This window comes from Rutilus rutilus (genome assembly GCF_951802725.1).
Source record: "Rutilus rutilus genome assembly, chromosome: 12".
Lineage (NCBI taxonomy): Eukaryota > Metazoa > Chordata > Actinopteri > Cypriniformes > Leuciscidae > Rutilus > Rutilus rutilus.
Genome location: NC_140217.1, coordinates 8,803,620 through 8,826,301, shown reverse-complemented (window position 1 = coordinate 8,826,301; position 22,682 = coordinate 8,803,620). Strand labels below are relative to the sequence as shown.

Below are 22,682 nucleotides of genomic sequence, written 5' to 3'. Positions count from 1 at the left end.
AACGGGCGTGGTGAGGGGCTCAGTAGCGCCACCTTTAGTCATAAGTGGGGGGGTTAGTTTTATCAACAGCAACAAAACTTGGTATGTGTATTGTTCTCATCAAGACGGACAACTTTCTAATTTACATTAACCATCTCCGACCATCAGGAATAGAGATATTTTGGTTTGAATGTGGATTTTCTGAAGAATTTTCTCTCCCTCTCTCTGTGTCTGTGTGTGTGTGAGGGGAGGGGGGGGGGGGATTTGACTATTGCTTTTACATTGTTAATCAAGGTTTCAGGGGCTTTTGGGGTCCTTAACGTGCTCAAAAACTCTTGAAACTTTGCACACAGGTCAGAACCCACGGCCATCAGGGCCGGGCTGAAGCTGGTACCCGGGCGTGGCTGGGGGGCTCAACAGCGCCCCCTTGAACGGGGTTTTAAAACTTGGTCCATATATCAAACACGCTTGCATGAATTAATATGAAACTCGGTACACATATAGATCTCATCGTGCCGAACAACTTTCCCCTGGTCAAGTTTTACGCCAGCCCAACAGGAAGTCGGCTATTATGGGTTGTTTGGAAAACGCTTGCTGTGGAATGTGAAATACTCCTCCTAGAAAATTCACCGTGTCCCCTCCAAACTCGGTGTGCATGTAGTCAAGACTTTGAGGATGCTAAATTGCGGACGGATTTTTGATATCTCGAACGGTTTGGCCGTGGCGAGGAATCGAATTTATGGCGAGAAAAGAGAAACACGAAGTGGAATAACTTCTGCATACATTAACTGATCTTGATGAAACTTCAGCAGTGTGTTCGTGGTAAGAGGCCGATCAGATGGATGTAGCTATTGTGATTCAAAGTTATAGCGCCACCAACTGGCAGCAGGAAGTGTGTCACTTTCAACATGCTTTTGACAAAAGTGGGGGGGTTAGTTTTAACTACAGTAAAAAAAAGTTCATATATTGATCTCATCGACCCGGACAACTTTCTAATTTAAAGTCATTAGCTCTGACCATCAGGAAGTCAGATATTTTGGTCTGAATGTGGATTTTTTTGCAAAATCAGCCTCTGAATTTTTAGCCACCTTTATCTAAGTGGTTTATTTTATTCCCACCAAACTTTTTCAACATGATAAAAATATATTAATGATGCTAAATTGTGAACGGATAATAAATATCTCAAACGGTTTTGCTATGGCGAGGGATTAAAGTATTGTCTAAAAAGCTAACACTCAAAGGGTCATATATTCTAAAAATGTAATTATACACCATTTATTACTATATAAAAGTATACAAATATCAGAACTTAACTCATTTTATTCTTTTTTTTCAATTTAAGAATGAAGTTTAAGTTTAAAAACTGCCAGAATGGTTGTTTAGTCTAAACAATAAATAAATAAAGTCAAACATAGTGCTATACTGCCCTCTTGTGTTCAAAATCAGGTAGGCCTATTATATCTATATAAAAATATACTAGGTATGTGACGGTGGGAATATTTTACCACCGGTTAACTGACGTGTGACACCGCTGGGGGCTTTTTAATCGCTAACTTAAAAACGAAAGTAAAATATGTTCGTCCGCACGGACATTGATAATGGTGCGGAGCAGAGCGAGCGTTTTCAATAAATTTCTATGGAAGGAGGAATGACCTAAAAAACGTTGACTCTGTTCTGCTCGTTCCTCGCTGAGGACGCGCACCATTATGAATGCCTGTGCAGCCGTGAGCATTTTAGTTTCATTTTCTAGGCGGATTGCTTAAATGTATTTTAAAAAAGCACAATGTTGTGTTTTTTGCTACTGTACAAAAATATAAGTTAACACTTTGCAGTTTGAATGATGTTCTGAACAAAATGACAGTATGTTTTTATGTGTCCACTGTTCAATCGCGCCCTCGTTTTAGTGATTCCATTTTTTCATTTAAGTTTTTTCATTGTTCTAATCAGGTCAGGCAAGTAAAATTACCTGTGTCTTATCCCTTACATTTTAATATAATATATATACACTACTGTTTGGCGTCAGTAAGATTTTTAAGCGAAGTTTCTTCTGCTCACCAAGGCTGCATTCATTTGATTAAAAATACGAACAAAAACAGTAATATTGTAAAATAGTATTCCAATTTAAAACAGCTGCTTTCTATTTTAATATATTTTAAACTGTTATTTATTCCTGTGATCAAAGCTGAGTTTTCAGCATCATTACTCCAGTCGTCACTGTCACATGATCCTTCAGAAATTATTCTAATATGATGATTGATGCTCAAGAAACATTCATTATTATTTTAAATGTCGAAAACAGTTGTGTACAGTCTTTGATGAATAGAAAGTTCAAAAGAACAGCATTTATCTGAAATCTAAAGCTTTTGTAACATTAAACACTACCGTTCAGAAGTTTGGGGTCAGTAATAATTTAAATTTAAATTTTGGGGGAAAGAAATAAAATAAATCAATACTTTTATTCATCGAGAATGAGTTAAACTGATCAAAAGTTACAGTACAGACATTTATAATGTTAAAAAAAAATTATATTTGAAATAAATGCTGTTCTTTTGAACTTTACATTCATCAACGCATTTTGAAAAAAAATCTGTACACAACTGTTTTCAACATTGAAAATAATAATTAATATTTATTGACCATCAATCATCATATTAGAATGATTTCTGAAGGATCATGTGACACTGAAGACGGGAGTAATGATGCTGAAAACTCAGCTTTGATCACATAAATTAATTACAGTGTAAAATATTTTAAAATGGAAAACAGCTGTTTTAAATTGGAATAATATTTCACAATATTACTGTTTTTGTTTGTATTTTTAATCAAATAAATGCAGCCTTAGTGAGCAGAAGAGACTTCTCCTAAAAACATAAAAAATCTTCCTGACCCCAAACTTCTGAACGGTGTGTGTATATATATATATATATATATATATATATATATGTTTGTATAATATATATATATATATATATATATATATATATATATATATATATATAAATATAGCTGCGAGCAGCGATGGAGGGCCAAAGTCGGCGGTACCGCCACCCCGGTGCCTTTAGGTAACTAAAGGCACCGGGGTTGCGGTGCCACCGGCTTGGGCCCGTAATCGCTGCTCGCAGCTATATTTATTATTATTATTATTATTATTGTTCAAGGGTTCGGGGGCTTTTGGGGCCTTTAACGTGCTCAAAAACTCATGAAACTTTGCACACAGGTCAGAAGCTGCGGCCATTAGGGCCGGGCTGAAGATGGTCCCTGGGCGTGGCAGGGGGGCTCGACAGCGCCCCCTTGAATGGGGTCCGAGTGCGGTCCGAAAACTTGGTCCATATACCAAACATTCTTGCATGAATTAATATGAAACTCGGTACACATATAGATCTTATTGGGCTGAACAACTTTCGTGCTCTAAGTTTTACGCCAGCCCAACAGGAAGTCGGCTATTATGGGTTGTTTGGAAAACGCATGCTGTGGAATTTGATGTACTCCTCCTAGGAAATTCATCCATTCGCCTCAAAACTCGGTGTGCATGAAGTCAAGACATTGAGGATGATAAATTGCGGACGGATTTTTGATATCTCGAACGGTTTGGCCAAGGCGAGGAAACGAATTTATGGCGAATAATGGGACACAGGAAGTGTATTATAACTTCTGCATACATTGACTGATCTTGATAAAACTTCAGCAGTGTGTTCGTGGTCAGAGGCCGATCACATTGATGTGACTATTGTGAGTCAAAGTTATAGCGCCACCAACTGGCAGCAGGAAGTGTGTCACTTTCAAAATGCTTTGAAATCACCCTCTTATTTTTACCCGATTTGCTTCAAACTTTATGTGTATAATGTAAACACACGGCAGATGTAGACCTGTGAAAGGATTTTTGATATCTTTAATACTGTTGCCATGGCAACGCTTCAAACTTTAATATTCTTTTTTGATGCTTTTGAGACTATTAACATACTTGAAATTGGATGAAACTCGACAGACACATCACATTTATTAGCCCGTAGACATGTGCAAAGTTTCAGAAACGGGCGTGGTGAGGGGCTCAGTAGCGCCACCTTTAGTCATAAATGGGGCGGTTAGTTTTATCAACAGCAACAAAACTTTGTATGTGTATTGTTCTCATCAAGACGGACAACTTTCTAATTGACATTAACCATCTCCGACCAACAGGAAGAGAGATATTTTGGTTTGAATGTGGATTTTCTGAAGAATTTTCTCTCCCTCTCTCTGTGTCTGTGAGGGGAGGGGGGATTTGAATATTGCTTTTATATTGTTAATCAAGGTTTCAGGGGCTTTTGGGGTCCTTAACGTGCTCAAAAACTCTTGAAACTTTGCACACAAGTCAGAACCCACGGCCATCAGGGCCGGGCTGAAGCTGGTACCCGGGCGTGGCTGGGGGGCTCAACAGCGCCCCCTTGAACGGGGTTCTAAAACTTGATCCATATATCAAACACGCTCGCATGAATTAATATGAAACTCGGTACACATATAGATCTCATCGGGCCGAACAACTTTACCCCGGTCAAGTTTTACGCCAGCCCAACAGGAAGTCGGCTATTATGGGTTGTTTGGAAAACGCTTGCTGTGGAATGTGAAATACTCCTCCTAGAAAATTCACCGTGTCCCCTTCAAACTCGGTGTGCATGTAGTCAAGACTTTGAGGATGCTAAATTGCGGACGGATTTTTGATATCTCGAACGGTTTGGCTGTGGCGAGGAATCGAATTTATGGCGAGAAAAGAGAAACACGGAAGTGGAATAACTTCTGCATACATTAACTGATCTTGATGAAACTTCAGCAGTGTGTTCGTGGTAAGAGGCCGATCAGATGGATGTAGCTATTGTGAGTCAAAGTTATAGCGCCACCAACTGGCAGCAGGAAGTGTGTCACTTTCAACATGCTTTTGACAAAAGTGGGGGGGTTACTTTTAACTACAGTAAAGAAAAAATAGTTTCTATATTGTACTCATCAAGCCGGACAACTTTCTAATTTACATTCAATAGCTCTGGCCATCAGGAAGTCAGATATTTTGGTCTGAATGTGAATTTTTTTGCAAAATCAGCCTCTGAATTTTTAGCCACTCCTCTTAAACTATTTATTTTATTCGTACCAAACTTTTTCAACATGATGAAACTACATTAAATATGCTAAATTGTGAATGGATAATAAATATCTCAAACGGTTTTGCTATGGCGAGGGATTAAAGTAAAAATCTTCTAAAAATGTAATTATATACCATTTATTTCTATATAAAAGTATACAAATATCACAACTAAACCCATTTTATTCTGTTTTTGCAATTCAAGAAGAATGAAAAAGTTAAAAACAGGCTATTTAGTGCTATTTGGTTCAACAAAAAAGCAAACATAGGGCTATACTGCCCTCTTGTGTCCAAAAGGACATCAAAATAGTATATAAAACTTTTTACCAGGTAGGCCAATATTGTATTTAAATATACATTTATTAGGTATGTGTCTGAAGATATTTTCCCACCGGTTAATCGACGTGTGACACGAGTGGGTGCTTTTAAATCGCTAATATAATAGTGAAAGAAAAATAATGATAATGTTGCACACACAAATCACACACATGTGGGAAAGAATGATGCTTTTAAACAACACTAAACCGCCATTAGGTGTCGCCAGGCATCCATCTTAATAAGCGAGTCATTGATTCGTTCGTTCAAACGATTCGTTCGAATGAGTCGATCATGATTAAGACAGATGTTTATGGATTGATCATTCAATCTTTGAGTCAACCGATTCGTTAAAAATGCTGAATCGTTCAGTTATGAGAAAACACGTGATGCTGAAACAGAACAAAAACAGTCAACATTGCATCCAAAATGTAAGTGACTTAATTGTAACTGTTTATTAACCTGTTGTATGAAATCTAGGGGTGGGAGAAAAAATTGATTCTTAGATGCATCGCGATGCGGACGTGGACGATTCTGAATCGATTCCCAAATGTCAAAAAATCGATTCTCTAAAAAAATATTTTTCTAATAACGTAATATTGACGGAAGGCAAAAGGCGGAACTCTAAGCGGACGTGCGTGCAGTCTGTGGCGCGTACATAACAGAGAAGTTTCTTCTGCTCACCAAGGCTGCATTTATTTGATTAAAAATACAAACAAAAACAGTAATATTGTAAAATAGTATTCCAATTTAAAACAGCTGCTTTCTATTTTAATATATTTTAAACTGTTATTTATTCCTGTGATCAAAGCTGAGTTTTCAGCATCATTACTCCAGTCGTCACTGTCACATGATCCTTCAGAAATTATTCTAATATGATGATTGATGCTCAAGAAACATTCATTATTATTTTAAATGTCGAAAACAGTTGTGTACAGTCTTTGATGAATAGAAAGTTCAAAAGAACAGCATTTATCTGAAATCTAAAGCTTTTGTAACATTAAACACTACCGTTCAGAAGTTTGGGGTCAATAATAATTTTAATTTTAATTTTGGGGGAAAGAAATAAAATAAATCAATACTTTTATTCATCGAGAATGAGTTAAACTGATCAAAAGTTACAATACAGACATTTATAATGTTAAAAAAAAATTATATTTGAAATAAATGCTGTTCTTTTGAACTTTACATTCATCAACACATTTTGAAAAAAAATCTGTACACAACTGTTTTCAACATTGAAAATAATAATTAATATTTATTGACCATCAATCATCATATTAGAATGATTTCTGAAGGATCATGTGACACTGAAGACGGGAGTAATGATTCTGAAAACTCAGCTTTGATCACATAAATTAATTACAGTGTAAAATATTTTAAAATAGAAAACAGCTGTTTTAAATTGGAATAATATTTCACAATATTACTGTTTTTGTTTGTATTTTTAATCAAATAAATGCAGCCTTGGTGAGCAGAAGAGACTTCTCCTAAAAACATTAAAAATCTTCCTGACCCCAAAATTTTGAACGGTTTATATATATATATATATGTTTGTATAATATATATATATATATATATATATTTATATATATATATATATATATATATATATATATATATATATATAAATATAGCTGCGAGCAGCGATGGAGGGCCAAAGCCGGCGGTACCGCCACCCCGGTGCCTACACTAAGGCACCAGGGTGGCGGTGCCACCGGCTTGGGCCCGCAATCGCTGCTCGCAGCTATATTTATTATTATTATTATTATTCTTCTCCGCATTTAATTGCATTTTTGAGGGCCTAAACATGCTCGAAAACTCACAAAACTTTGCACACGCGTCAGAACTGGCGAAAATTTACATCTGATATAGGTTTCAGAATTGGACGGGGCAAAATGGCTCGATAGCGCCACCTATAAAAGTTCAACGGAGTGCGCCTCCCGCAACGTTCCACGTACGTGCACGAAATTCGGTACATACATGTAATGACCTAATACCTACAAAAAAGTCTCTTGGAGCATAGCCCTAAACACAACAGGAAGTCAGCCATTTTCAACTTCCTCTCAGATTTTTGTGCAGTTTTTGCCATTTTCAGGCCTCGTACTTTAACGAACTCCTCCTACAGTTTTAATCTGATCATCTTCAAATTTGGTGAGTGTAATCTTAAGGCCTTTGCGACGTTAAATTGCGAAGATCTTGAGTTTTCGTCGAAGGGCGGGTCCTCGGCGGCCTGACAAATTTCGATGTTTCGCCATGAAACAGGAAGTTGCTGTAACTCAGGCATGGAATGTTCAATCTGCCCCAAACTTCACACGTTTGATAAGAGTTCTGTCCTGAACACATGACCATGCTCATATTCAGTTATAGTCATAGCGCCACCTGCTGGCAACAGGAAGTGACATGTTTAACACTGTTATGGACTCCTAATAACATATAAAAAAGTGCCAGCAAGTGCTAAACATGCTAACAACATACTAGAAGCATGCTAAAACATGCTAGCAAACTCTTAGCTAAGTGCTAAAGCATGCTATTATTGCAATTAAATAGGAATTTGCTGTAACTCAGGCATGGAATGTCCAATCTGCCCCAAACTTCACACTTTTGATAAGCGTTCTGTCCTGAACACATGTACATGAGAATATTCAGTTATAGAAATAGCGCCACCTACTGGTAACAGGAAGTGTCGTGTTTAACACGTTGATGCCATTCTAGCAACATGTTAAAAATGCCATTGACTTCTAAACATGCTAGAAACATGTTAAAACATGCTAGCAATACTTAGCTAAGTGCTAAAGCATGCTAATTCAATGAAACAGGATGTTGTTGTTACGCAAGAAGGCAATGTCCATTCTGCACCAAACTTCACACTTTTAATAAACGTTCTGTCCTGAACACATGACCATGCTCATATTCAGTTACAGTCATAGCGCCACCTGCTGGCAACAGGAAGTGACATGTTAAACACTGTTGTGGACATATAAAAACATATAAAAAAGTGCCATCAAGTGCTAAACATGCTAACAACATACTAGAAACATGCTAAAACATGCTAGCAAACACTTAGCTAAGTGCTAAAGCATGCTATTGCTGCAATTAAATAGGAATTTGCTGTAACACAGGCATGGAATGTCCAATCTTCCCCAAACTTCACACGTTTGATAAGAGTCATGGCCTGAACACATCTACATGAGAATATTCAGTTATAGGGCAATTCCACGCAAAGGTCATCCTTACCATGAAAAATTAAAGTTTTTACCTAAAGATCAAAACCCCTTTTAAGTTGTCCATTTAGGTCTGTAATATACTGTATTAATGTGCTGTATCAGAAATTTTAAGAAAATTGCCTTGTTTTTCCACCACATATGAGGTGAGCAACAATGCTAAAATTTTAATTTCAACCAGCCATATTTCATGCTTTCAAAAGAGGTATCAAAGACCCCCCTTTTAAAAACTTAATTTGAACATAAAGCATTTTGCTGAAAGTTGGAGGCATGCCTGAGAAATAGATTTACTAATTTGGTCATAACAGCACTGCCTGTTGAATTTATAAGGGCTTTAATAAAGAGGTCTCGACGCTTCAGTGCTCTGTCACGTCCGTAACGTTTTAAAGATTAAGTTTATATAATATAACAATTATAAATGCAAATAACTTGAAACTTTATATGCAAAGCTAAACTATGTTCATGCTTACTAGGATCGACATTTCATTCCACTACTTTGCTCTGAACAACCATAATAATGCGTTACGGACGTGACCGTTACGGGCGCTTCACATCAAATCATATGCACTTGTGATCGGTTTCAGGCTTACCATATATTCAGTGCATATCCAATAATCGCAATAATATTTGTGCTTTGTAAGTTTTAATATGAAAAAATGTCTCAACTTTCAAATTCAGTCTATCTTATAACAAAATGTAAACAATAGAGACCGCTCTTTAATACGGCGTGGCAGAGTTTCCGCTAGAAAAAAATGGTGCCGGTCAAAGTGACCGGCAGAGGTTTCGTTTTCCGGACATTTTGATGATATGCCGGTCAAATATCGCCTCTTAATTAAGGGGGCGGGATTATTACACGATTTATTATTTATAATAATAATAATAATAATATTACCATCTTACGTGACAGTTCTCCATTACAGACGCGTCGCGACCGTTCAAAGCGGCACTAAAAGACTGCTTTAAAACTTTCACAGAGACCTCAAACAGAAAGCACAAAGCCTTTCTTTAAAACGAATTTCGTTTTGTATTAATTGTATGTTAATTTTAATCAGTGTTTCATTATCCAATTTTCCCGATAAAGTATAAAATAAAAGTAATTTAAAAGTAAATATAGCAGACAATAAATAATCACGACATGGAGGCGCCAGCGCCTGAACTGGAGCTAATGTTAAGCTATCATCCATGAACCGAAATTTAACGTATAAGGTAGCCTACTCGCCTCACACACCTAAAAAAAAAAGAAGAAATATATCTATTATCTACAGAAATCTTTACTTTTAAACAGAACCATTCAAAACTAAATAAAACGATGTAATCCGTATGAAATGTGTATTTCTCTCCGGCGCGTTCACTACTGCGAAGATCGCGAGTCAGACTTCATCTTTGCAGCCGACACAGAAAACACTTGTTTATTAATAGACAATTAAAATGTCTCACTGCAATATTTTACATATTCATAACAACGGAAACCCTGCGGCGTGGTATATTTCTGTATATTGCGCCTCAGTGCGCGGCGGATAAAGTGCACATGAACGGATCTTCTCTTCCTCTGCCAGTTACAGGACGAAATATGAATATCAGAAGGTAGTATGATACAGTACAACTTAAAGAAGAGCATGTGTCTTATAGCCATAGGACACTTCTTCGGGATGTCGCGTTTTTCCCTCTTGGTTAAAACATGAATATTCATCATAATCCCGCGATCAAGCTGACAAAATAATAGTGATATTGCAATCATTTTGAGTCACGACTTAAAAGTAGTTTAAAAGTAGACATTTCAGACGTCCTATATAGATATATTTCTCAGGTATGTGAGGCAAGTAGCCTACATTATACGCGGAGTTTCGGTTCATTTATGAGGCGCGCTCCACTTCACGCGACGGCGCCTCCGTGTCCTGATTATTTTGTCTGCTATAGCCTATTTGCTTCTTATTTAATAAATCCAAGCAATTTGTTGATGAAACATTGATTAAAATTAAGATACAATTTATACAAAACGAAATTCACATTAAAGAAAAGCTTTCTCAAAAAAAAAAACTAAAGAATAGGTCAAAATCATGTCTGCCCACTGATATACTGTATCCGATATATTGGGCATCTTATGATCTTACTCATGCTGTTATCCTTTCATATAATCAACATATGAAATAAAAAATACAATTATTTTATTTAAACATTAATATGAGACTAAATGCCTACTCAAATGTAATGTTGGAGCGGGATTTGAGTGAACGCCGTCTTACCGGTGATGTTGGGGGAGAGCGCTGCGATTTTCGAACAAACATCGAATATTATTTTTGCTTATAATGCCAATCCTTAATATTTGGTGTTTTAAATGCCTGTTTGAGGTCTCTGTGAACGTTTTAAAGCAGTATTTTAGTGCCGCTTTCAGAGCGGTCACGTCCGTAACGGAGAACTGTCACGTCCGTAACATTGTTTTTTCCTCATAAATGCGAAAACGAAAAATAACATAAAATGAATATTTTATGTTCTGTGGAGAGCCAACCCTTCTTCATTCGGTGGGTACTATTACTTTTGGTTTGCGCAGTGTAATTCACAGAATTACTAAAAAATATTTTGGCAACAAAAAGTTTGAGATTTTTTTTGTCACGTCCGTAACGCATGTGTATTTCCCTCAAATTAAATATAAAACGCATGCGTAGACTGATATTTTTCTAATGTCTGGACTCCTTTATTAAGGGAGTATGGATATATAAACAGACGTTTACATATATTGGTATTAAATGCATTTTCTGAGAATTTATATTTCAAGTTTTGACTGCAAATGTCACGTCCATAACGCTGGAATTGCCCTATAGTAATAGCGCCACCTGCTGTCAACAGGAAGTGAAATGTTTAACACTGTTGTGGTCTCCTAATAATATATAAAAAAGAGCCAGCAAGTGCTAAACAGGTTAGCAACATACTAGAAACATGCTAGCAAACACTCAGCTAAGTGCTAAAGCATGCTATTACTGCAATTAAATAGGAATTTGCTGTAACTCAGGCATGGAATGTCCAATCTGCCCCAAACTTCACACGTTTGATAAGAATCATGGCCTGAACACACGTCTATGCTCAAATTCAGTTATAGTAATAGCGCCACCTACTGGCAACAGGAAGTGACATGTTTAACACGTTGATGCCGTTCTAGCAACATGTTAAAAATGCCATTGAGTTCTAAACATGCTAGAAACATATTAAAACATGCTAGCAATACTTAGCTAAGTGTTAAAGCATGCTAATTCAATGAAACAGGACTTTGTTGTTACTCAAGAAGGCAATGTACAATCTACCCCAAACTTCACACGTTTGATAAGAGTTATCTCTTGAACACATGTCCATGCTCATATTTAGTTATAGTCATAGCGCCACCTGCTGGGAACAGTAAGTGACGTTTAACACTGCTCTTGACTCCTAATAACATATAAAAAAATGCCAGTAGGTGCTAAACATCCTACCAACATACTAGAGACATGTTAAAACATACTAGCAAACACTTAGCTAAGTGCTAAAGAATGATATTACTGCAATTAAATATGAATTTGCTGTAACTCAGGCATGGAATGTCCAATCTGCGTCAAACTTCACACTTTTGATAAGCGTTCTGTCCTGAACACATGACCATGCTTATATTCAGTTACAGTCATAGCGCCACCTTCTGGCAACAGGAAGTGACATGTTAACACTGTTATGGACTCCTAATAACATATAAAAAAGTGCCAGCAAGTGTTAAACATGTTAACAACATACTAGAAACATGCTAAAACATGCTAGCAAACTCTTAGCTAAGTGCTAAAGCATGCTATTATTGCAATTAAATAGGAATTTGCTGTAACTCAGGCATGGAATGTCCAATCTGCCCCAAACTTCACACTTTTGATAAGAGTCATGGCCTGAACACATCTGCATGAGAATGTTCAGTTATAGTAATAGCGCCACATACTGGCAACAGGAAGTGACATGTTTAACACGTTGATGCCGTTCTAGCAACATGTTAAAAATGCCATTGAGTTCTAAACATGCTAGAAACATGTTAAAACATGCTAACAATGCTTAGCTAAGTGCTAAAGAATGCTAATTCAATGAAACATGACTTTGTTGTTACTCAAGAAGGCAATGTCCAATTTGCACCAAACTTCACACGTTTGATAAGAGTTCTGTCCTGAACACACATCCATGCTCATATTCAGTTATAGTCATAACGCCACCTACTGGCAACAGAAACTGACATGGTTAACACAGTAATGCAGTACTAACCACATAATTATTGTGTACTGAGCATGCTAGAAACAGACTAAACATGCTAGCAACACTTAGCTGAGTCATGAAGCATGCTATTATCACCATTATACAAAACATTTTGTAACTGACTTTGACATACTCTTACTATATATACCTCCTTAAATGTACATTTCCCAAACATGCTCTGTCTTCCTAAAACCACCGAGTGTTGATGGCACGGGTGCGAGGGCCCTTTCATCGCTGCTTGCAGCTTTAATTATTCTTGTTATTGGTAACAATAATGGTTACTTTATGCAATTATCTGTACTGTGGTTACTGTTAGTTACTAGTAACATTTTTAATTCTTACTAATAAATTTTTTTTTTTAACCTTTTTATTTTCAGATTAGCTTATTATATTGAGCTCTTATCTGCAATCTTATTTATATATTCTAATTATTAATAGTGACAAATAATAGATACAACGAACTTTATAGTAATAGATGTTTTAGAAATGTGGGTGTCATATTTTTATAACAGTCTATTACATCAATAAATCTTTGCTCTTTATACTGGGCTTTTATGTTTATTTATTGGATGTGAACTAAACTGGAAACTTTAGTATGTTGTTCTTGCTGGACAGGGGGCATCCAGTGGATATATATATATATATATATATATATATATATATATTAAAATGACATGTTATGCGTGCACGACAAGTGAGAGATGAGCAGCGTGAGGCGGTTGATGATTATGGTAGAGTTGGGCCCTGACATCCGGAGTCACAGCTGTTTCCACAAAGCATTGTTTACCCAGGTGGGTAAACTGACACGTAAACTAGGGCACGCTATGGTAGAAAACGAAACTAGTTAAGTTTACATATAGCAAATGTCACAATATAACCTTTCGTTTTAATGTGAACGCAAAACAATGTTGTGGCATTGCGCAAACTGTACTGAATGTTTCACAATACGTCTACTGTAGCGCTTTCAGTGTAATGGCCACCAGAGTTGCAACTAACTTCCTGCCATACGTGAACAATTCCAGCTATATTTCCAAAGACTCTCTCCGCATCTGCGAAGCGCACAACAAACAGGAAACGCTCGTGCCGTGAAATTGACAGACGTAAAGCTTTGACCATTCGGTGTCCAAGGGGTCGAATCACGCAGCCAATCACGTCGTAGAAGAAAGGCGGGTCTTCCGTTTACGTGACGCAAATTTCACTGGTAATCTCCGAAGCCCCACCTTTTGTGTTTCCCGCACCGTCAATCAAAAATAAGAAAAAAAATCGACCCGAATCTCCGATCACAGCCCGCCTTTGATTAAAACAATCATGTTGGGAGTTTAAATGAACAGATAAACCTCCGATTTTTTACCTTTTCACGCTATGACTGGTACGTAACACTTAGCCCGATCGAAGCACAGCACCGCCGGTGAGTTTGGAGAGCCATTAGCCAAGCGAGCTAGCTCAGTGTTTAATCTTTCTCAGCAGCGACGCTAACCGTTAGCCAGCTAGCCTCACTTTAACAAAGTAAACATTTGAAAAGACTGTTGCTCAGGCAACTGGAAAGCAGAAAGAACCTCCTGATTCGTTTAAATTCCAGGCGGTTTGGCGGCTAATCTCCGCCTTTTCGAGGTGGGAGTTCGTTGAGCATGAATTTGTTTTGAGTTTTTTTTTTCCTTCTCTCGCTGTGTCTCCGTAGCCCCAGAACAGCCAGCGAAACAGCAGGAAATGGCTGCCTTGGACGTGGACAGCAGTCAGAGCGACTTTCTGCAGCCAGCCAGCGGCGCCCAGGACCAGGTATGCAATTCCCCTGTTGGTTTCTCGCTTCCCCGGCGCTGTCTTGCGGGGTGTTGTGGTGTTTTGGTGAAGTTCACACGTTTTAAATATAGGGGATAAGTCGAACACTTCCTGTGAGGCTTCGCTTTGTACGGCCACCCACTTTCTTACCCATTAAAACCCGCCCATTGTGGGTCGGACAGACTCGCCACCGTCGCCTTGCCCGCTTTACCTGCGGTGATCCCGGGTCACCCCCACGATAGGGGAGGACCCCTCCACCGGGAAAAGCCTCCACCCCTACCCAGGCTGTCACATATCTTCCACAGCTCCACCATTCCCCCTGGAGCGGCTGCGTGCACAAACCTGGCAAACAGAAGCTCTTTGTCACCTTTTGTCATGTGCACTTGGCTTATGAAATATACTAGATCATTTATTTGCCTTTTATGACAGATGTACGGCCGTTGAAAGACGTTATTGTTTGCTATTAAACAGACAACTGAACCAAAGCCCTGAATGACAGCCTCAGACATCAAAAGCAGCATGAAATGCAAATTTAAAAGCATGTTATTGCTCTTAATGTAAATAATTAATCTGTGCATGTTTGTTTTTATGTTTTGTCTTCATAATGTTTAATTAAAATTACAGAGCTTGCAGCGAAAACGTTTGACTTCTCCCTAGTGACTTATGCAGGACTTCTCAAATCATTTAGTCTGCATAAACCCCAGCCCTACAATCTTGTTCATCTTACCTCCATTTGAGTTCAAAACGCTTTAGACCCTGTTTACACGTGTGTTTAGCGTTGTCCTCTTGTGATCCGATTGACCAAAACACATCTTAATACTAGCTGTGAACAGGGCCTGAGAGTTAAAATCCAATCAAGAACTGATGGACAGAATAAGTTCTTGCCCTAAAAATGTTTTCCGATAATCTTGGATGTACGTCCCAATACGGAAGAAAAGATCTGTCGCCCACTTGCATTTCATTGTGTGTTTAAGAACTATGTTTAATGTCAAATGTTCCTTTTCAAGCTAAATTTATTATTTAAAACTAACTTTATCCTCACTGAGGTCTGATACTATTGGATTTTCAGCATAAACATCTTCATAACATGGGGGATTATAGTTAAGTCTTATTACTTAGATTTTTTTTTTTTTTTCACACAGACTTTTTATTTCCATATATTTATCTTTGCTTAGACCCATTAACACCAAGGACGATAACCATATCTATAAAGCTTTAATAATCACTCTAATTTTATGAGAATAGTGAAGTCCACACCACAGCTATAACAATGACACAGAGAAATGATATCATTAGAATAATTTTCTGAATGATGAATGAAAACATTGACAGCCAATTAGAATCCATTTGACTTAATGAGATCAAGCATTTAAAGCGGCAGGCAACTGCAGCACACATTTATTATAAACAAAATGTTGTTGTCCATTGGTGTGAATGGACCTTTAGACTAAAAGTTGTGAAATGTCTGTGTGTGAGGTCAAATTCATCATGAAGTGCTAATTTAATAGTATTATCTCCACTTCCCAGCAGACCACAGACCTCACGACCATCCAGTTAACGGGCTCCTCTGATCGCTGGGAGGTTCTAACGCCTGTGAGCTCAGTGAAAGATGAGCCATCAGTAGTGCAGGTACCCAGCGGAGGACTTCTGGGCAGCAACGGGCAATATGTGGTGCCACTACAGACTATGGCAGGGCAGACTCAGTCTGTTTTTGTGACTGCTGGGGTAGATGGCACCAGTGCTAATGGGGTGCAGTACCAGGTCATCCCTCAGCTGCAGGGGACGGATGGGGCGTCACTAAGCTATGCAGCATCCACAGACGGAAGCACCCTTGGCACTGACATTGCTATCCTTCCGGATGGAACGCAAGGCATCGCCACAAATGCTAATGACCTCCAGGGCCTACTGAGTCAAAGTGGGCACGTGCAGCAGATACCCACCGTCTCATTGGCCGGCTCAGGGTTTGGCGCACAGGGCCAGGTTGTCGCTAATGTGCCGATGGGGCTGCCAGGCAACATCACATTGGTGCCGATAAATAGCTTAAGTAACATGGATCTCGAGTCTCTGGGATTGGCTGGTGCTCAGACCATAGCGACAAGCATTACTGCAGATGGCCAGCTCATCATGACCGGTCCCACCACCTCAACAAGTGATAACCAGGGTGAAAGCAGCAAATGCACAGAGCCACTTAACGCCAATGACGCTAACACTAATGCCTTTGTGCCAACCACCACCTCTTCCACGACGACATCGCTTCCTGAGACGATAGACGGGACTGGAGTTCTCACCCAAGCCACTGCGGTATCAGCCGGGCACCAAGATCCGTCTTACATCCAGCATAACCATACGTCTGGCGGCGAACAGGTGGTGCAGCTCTTATCAGCGCAGACGGCGGATGGAGCAGCGCAGACACTACAAAGCGTGCAGCTGTTGAATGCTGGAACGTTTCTGATCCAAGCTCAAACTGTCTCTCCGACCGGCCAAATCCAGTGGCAGACCTTCCAGGTTCAAGGAGTTCAGAACCTGCAGAATCTGCAGCTGCCGTCTGCTGGTGGGGTCTCATCCTCCCAAATTACCCTTGCACCAGTGCAGACCCTCTCTCTCGGGCAGGCTGGCGCCACAGGCGCAGTGGGGCAGATCCCGAACCTTCAGACAGTCACGGTTGGTCAGTACCAGCAAGATGAGAACACGGAGAGCCACTCAGGTATACAGGAATACAGAATACTGAATAGTTTTTTTATGTAAATATAAAACCAATTATGCTTATCTCTAAAAATGTCATTTTTCACTGAAATACATTTTTGCAAGTACAATTGTGTGTATTTATGAATCTTTCCAAGTGAATTATTCAGTAACAATGAATGACTAGAAAAGTCATGGAAATTCATTGGTCAAAGGTGTGGGAACCATGAATGAATTAAATAACTTTATTTATTGGTTAAATAAAAGTTGGTCTTGACTACTTTTTTCAAAAATTGTGTACCTCCCAGTTGTTTTATTTTGGGGAGGTTCTTGATTGTTTTAGAGTCTGTTTTAAAAGATTCACCCTCTCTGTTTTTGCAGATATTCAAATTAAAGAGGAGCCAGAGTCAGATGATTGGCCGAATTCCACCCTGAACACCAGTGATTTGTCGCATCTGCGTGTGCGGTTGGTTGAGGAGGATATGGAGGGGACAGGCCAAGAGGGAAAAAGACTACGTAGAGTAGCCTGCACTTGCCCCAACTGCAAAGAGGCTGGAGGAAGGTAATGTACATGTCAATGCAGAAGCACAAGTTCTGTTTTAACAGCCAAATTCATTGGTTGTGTACATTTTTTATTTTATTTTTTACAATGTTTTAAAAATTGTGTGTAATTTCAGAGGTTCAAGTATGGGAAAGAAGAAACAACACATTTGTCATATCCCCGGGTGTGGTAAGGTGTACGGTAAGACGTCTCACCTCCGAGCTCACTTGCGCTGGCACTCAGGAGAGAGACCCTTCATTTGCTCGTGGAGTTACTGTGGCAAGAGATTCACCCGCAGCGACGAACTCCAGCGTCACCGCAGAACACACACAGGTATGGGCACACTGGAAGAGATCAGGGTCTGAAAATACATCATCTGTTTTCTTTAGACCCATTACATTGATCCAACACTTGCTGTAAATTTTGTTTGCTTCTTCAGGTTAATAGGCTGAGTAGTAGTTCTAGAGGTTCCTCGTTGATGTCAGACATGGCTTTACAGTTTTATTTTTGTTTTTCAGGCGAAAAGAAGTTTGTGTGTCCAGAGTGCTCGAAACGTTTCATGCGCAGCGACCATTTGGCCAAACACATTAAAACTCACCAGAACAAAAAAGGGCTAAACTCCAACACTGGGGCAGGTCAGATAGAAGCTGCCGCCCCCTCGGACACCATCATCACCGGGGGTGGAGCCACCCTTATCCTCACCAATTTGCAACAGGCTGGCACCCAGGACCTCCTTTCAAACTCCGACCTCCCACTCCAGTTGGTCACTGTGTCTGCCAGTGAGGTCATGGAGTGACCAAAATCACGCCCACTTTCACAGCTCGTCTGCTTTTCACTATCAATTTTTATATATATATGATAAAAATATATATATATATTATAAATATATATATTTTAAAAATGACTTATCCATTTATGTTCAATAGCAGTCTTTTGTACAAACAAGGCAAAAAATGACATTAAATGTGGTTGCAGTTTTCACTGACACACACATGCTCATTATGAACTCATGCTCATACACAAATACATACACAGAAATGCCTTATTTTGTATCATAATCTGTAGTATAAAATGCTGGAGTTGCATGTGTTTTTACTTTTTCTCATGTATATGTTCAGGGGACGATCATTTGAGAGAGTGTGATTGTGTAATTATGGTACACGGGAAGCCCGGATATGTGTGAGTGATTACAGTGAGACTGTTCTGTGAGAATGACAGCAGGAGAAGGACACAGTCTGCTGTGAGGGAGACTTACTCATGATCTGTCCATTTTATCCTCCTCCTCCCTCTCGGCTGGCCTTCGTCCAAATGTGTCTTCACTCTTTGCTTTCATTTTTATTTGATGTCATGTTAGTGGTCTTTGCGCTCTCGGTCACGTGTCCTCTGGATCTTGTTCGAGGATCTTCTGGTTTCATTGTTCTGCTGCCCACATGCAACTCGAACAAGACATCAGGTGGCAGAGTCAAACAATCGTGTAATAAACTTTCTTTTTCTTGTATCGTTGTTCTTATTGCTCTCCAGATTATTCCTGTAACATTCATAATGTATCTTCCATTTCTTTTTTTTCTTCAGCCCCCAAGCTGGTTATAGCCACAATAATGTAGTCTAATACTGATTCTGTTGTATCAAAGACTCCTCGTTTTGATTACTTTTTAAACGTGTAAAATTTGATGTTACTTTTGTACAACTTTTTTTTTTTTTTTTTTTTTTTTTAAATGGAAAACGATTAAAGTCAAAAACCTTGCTATGACTCTTCATAACTACGAGTTTGTATATGCTTCAAATTTTTGGTGTTGGTATGTATGTACTGAATGAGAATTAACTGTATGCCCATATACTTCATAATCATAATGTATGTATACTTCAGAATGTGTACAGTGCACAGTATGTGGATTACAGAATGAACCTGGATATTTGGTACACCAAAATATTCATTATACAACGGAGAACACTGCTGGGTATACTGCATCCCACAATGCAATGTGCCCAACTTGATCTTACGTTTCCAGTCTCATGAATGTCCCACAAGTAGATCAGTTACATTTACATTTTTGGGACACTTGTATAACGGGTTTAGTTTGATACCTAAAACTTTTTACTGTTATTTACTGAATTGAGCATCGTTGTAACACAGCTCAAGGTAATTGTGTGCCTTAAGAGAACTTGCGCTTTTAAGAGAAGATTGAGTGAATGTAGATAATGATTCTGGTGGATGAAGGGCTCCTCAAGAGGTAAAGCCCAGGGTGTTTAATGCCACACAAATAAGATTGAGCTCATTCTAGAACGCATTTAATCTGATAATCTGACAATTTCAGGTGTTTTTGTCAACTTAACCCGCTATGAGTTGTTAGCTACTTAAAATGTAATCTAGCATAAGTCAAATTCACAAATGAATCATTCAATGTAATTTATTGTGAATCAGTTGATTTAAAAGATTCGGTCACGAAACGGGTCTCTGAGATCTCGATTTAATACTTCATAAAGTGAATCACAATATTTGACCTCGGGGACTGTGAGATTTTCCGATACAATTTGAGCAAAAAAAATGTCAAAATGTGATGTTTTCCAGTCTAACTTTGGCTGCACCTGAAACAGACAACATCACATATAATGTATAAAATGCGTGCGCAAAATTTTTACTTAATGGTGATGAATTTACGAAACTGTTTGGTGAAATAACCACATCATTAACAACAGCACTGAAATAAAAACGGGCTGTCAATCTGTCAGTCAGAGTCAGATGCGCGTGAACTATGTACAGTGAGGAAAATAAGTATTTGAACACCCTGCTATTTTGCAAGTTCTCCCACTTAGAAATCATGGAGGGGTCTGAAATTGTCATCGTAGGTGCATGTCCACTGTGAGAGACATAATCTAAAAAAATAATCCAGAAATCACAATGTATGATTTTTTTAACTATTTATTTGTATGATACAGCTGCAAATAAGTATTTGAACACCTGAGAAAATCAATGTTAATATTTGGTACAGTAGCCTTTGTTTGCAATTACAGAGGTCAAACGTTTCCAGTAGTTTTTCACCAGGTTTGCACACACTGCAGGAGGGATTTTGGCCCACTCCTCCACACAGATCTTCTCTAGATCAGTCAGGTTTCTGGGCTGTCGCTGAGAAACACGGAGTTTGAGCTCCCTCCAAAGATTCTCTATTGGGTTTAGGTCTGGAGACTGGCTAGGCCACGCCAGAACCTTGATATGCTTCTTACAGAGCCACTCCTTGGTTATCCTGGCTGTGTGCTTCGGGTCATTGTCATGTTGGAAGACCCAGCCTCGACCCATCTTCAATGCTCTAACTGAGGGAAGGAGGTTGTTCCCCAAAATCTCGCAATACATGGCCCCGGTCATCCTCTCCTTAATACAGTGCAGTCGCCCTGTCCCATGTGCAGAAAAACACCCCCAAAGCATGATGCTACCACCCCCATGCTTCACAGTAGGGATGGTGTTCTTGGGATGGTACTCATCATTCTTCTTCCTCCAAACACGTTTAGTGGAATTATGACCAAAAAGTTCTATTTTGGTCTCATCTGACCACATGACTTTCTCCCATGACTCCTCTGGATCATCCAAATGGTCATTGGAAAACTTAAGACGGGCCTTGACATGTGCTGGTTTAAGCAGGGGAACCTTCCGTGCCATGCATGATTTCAAACCATGACGTCTTAGTGTATTACCAACAGTAACCTTGGAAACGGTGGTCCCAGCTCTTTTCAGGTCATTGACCAGCTCCTCCCGTGTAGTTCTGGGCTGATTTCTCACCTTTCTTAGGATCATTGAGACCCCACGAGGTGAGATTTTGCATGGAGCCCCAGTCCGAGGGAGATTGACAGTCATGTTTAGCTTCTTCCATTTTCTAATGATTGCTCCAACAGTGGACCTTTTTTCACCAAGCTGCTTGGCAATTTCCCCGTAGCCCTTTCCAGCCTTGTGGAGGTGTACAATTTTGTCTCTTGTGTCTTTGGACAGCTCTTTGGTCTTGGCCATGTTAGTAGTTGGATTCTTACTGATTGTATGGGGTGGACAGGTGTCTTTATGCAGCTAACGACCTCAAACAGGTGCATCTAATTTAGGATAATAAATGGAGTGGAGGTGGACATTTTAAAGGCAGACTAACAGGTCTTTGAGGGTCAGAATTCTAGCTGATAGACAGGTGTTCAAATACTTATTTGCAGCTGTACCATACAAATAAATAGTTAAAAAATCATATATTGTGATTTCTGGATTTTTTAGATTATGTCTCTCACAGTGGACATGCACCTACGATGACAATTTCAGACCCCTCCATGATTTCCAAGTGGGAGAACTTGCAAAATAGCAGGGTGTTCAAATACTTATTTTCCTCACTGTATGTGAACTACGCGTGTTCATTACTATAGCAACACTCCAGGCGCGTTCTTTCAGAATCATGTTGATCGATTTCGTCACTTTTAAATGACGAGAAACAGGTTGTTTTTCTGAAATAAAGTGTAGCAAATAGCATTTTAGCCTATTGCAGTGTCATTTAGTTATCATACAACTGCATGACCAGTACACCTTCTGCAACTGTCTTGTCATGTTACTGATAATAACAATATATGATTCATCATTTTCATTTCTTTGAAATATTCAAAATATCATAAATCATTTAATTCATCATTCATCCCTCTACCTGAAGACCTGACCAACCTGCTATAATAAACCAATTAATTTTTTTAAATGTTGTGGGGTCGTTCGTGCGTTAGCCTAAAGACCAGTTTAATTTAGCAAAACAATAATTTCAGGCACATTGCATGTTAGACGGCTAATGTTCCTTGT

The 22,682-nt window shown here is 38.9% G+C and overlaps 1 protein-coding gene across 9 annotated transcripts in view; it reads left to right on the top strand.

The window, feature by feature from the left end:
• The window catches only part of sp3b (Sp3b transcription factor), a 30,126-nt gene extending 10,755 nt beyond the window's left edge, over positions 1-19,371 (top strand). For 3 of the 9 annotated variants that reach the window (XM_084425318.1, XM_084425315.1, XM_084425313.1), the window contains 5 exons: positions 14,555-14,652; positions 16,180-17,356; positions 17,716-17,896; positions 18,012-18,208; positions 18,394-19,371. In XM_084425318.1, coding sequence (XP_084281444.1) covers positions 14,584-14,652; positions 16,180-17,356; positions 17,716-17,896; positions 18,012-18,208; positions 18,394-18,671 — 1,902 coding nt within the window. In that variant the 5' untranslated portion in view covers positions 14,555-14,583 and the 3' untranslated portion in view covers positions 18,672-19,371. Of the gene's footprint in view, positions 1-13,552; positions 14,285-14,554; positions 14,653-16,179; positions 17,357-17,715; positions 17,897-18,011; positions 18,209-18,393 lie in introns of those variants that run through there. The other 6 variants (XM_084425320.1, XM_084425314.1, XM_084425317.1 and 3 more) reach the window with 5 other exon arrangements.
• Positions 19,372-22,682: the final 3,311 nt, after the last annotated feature.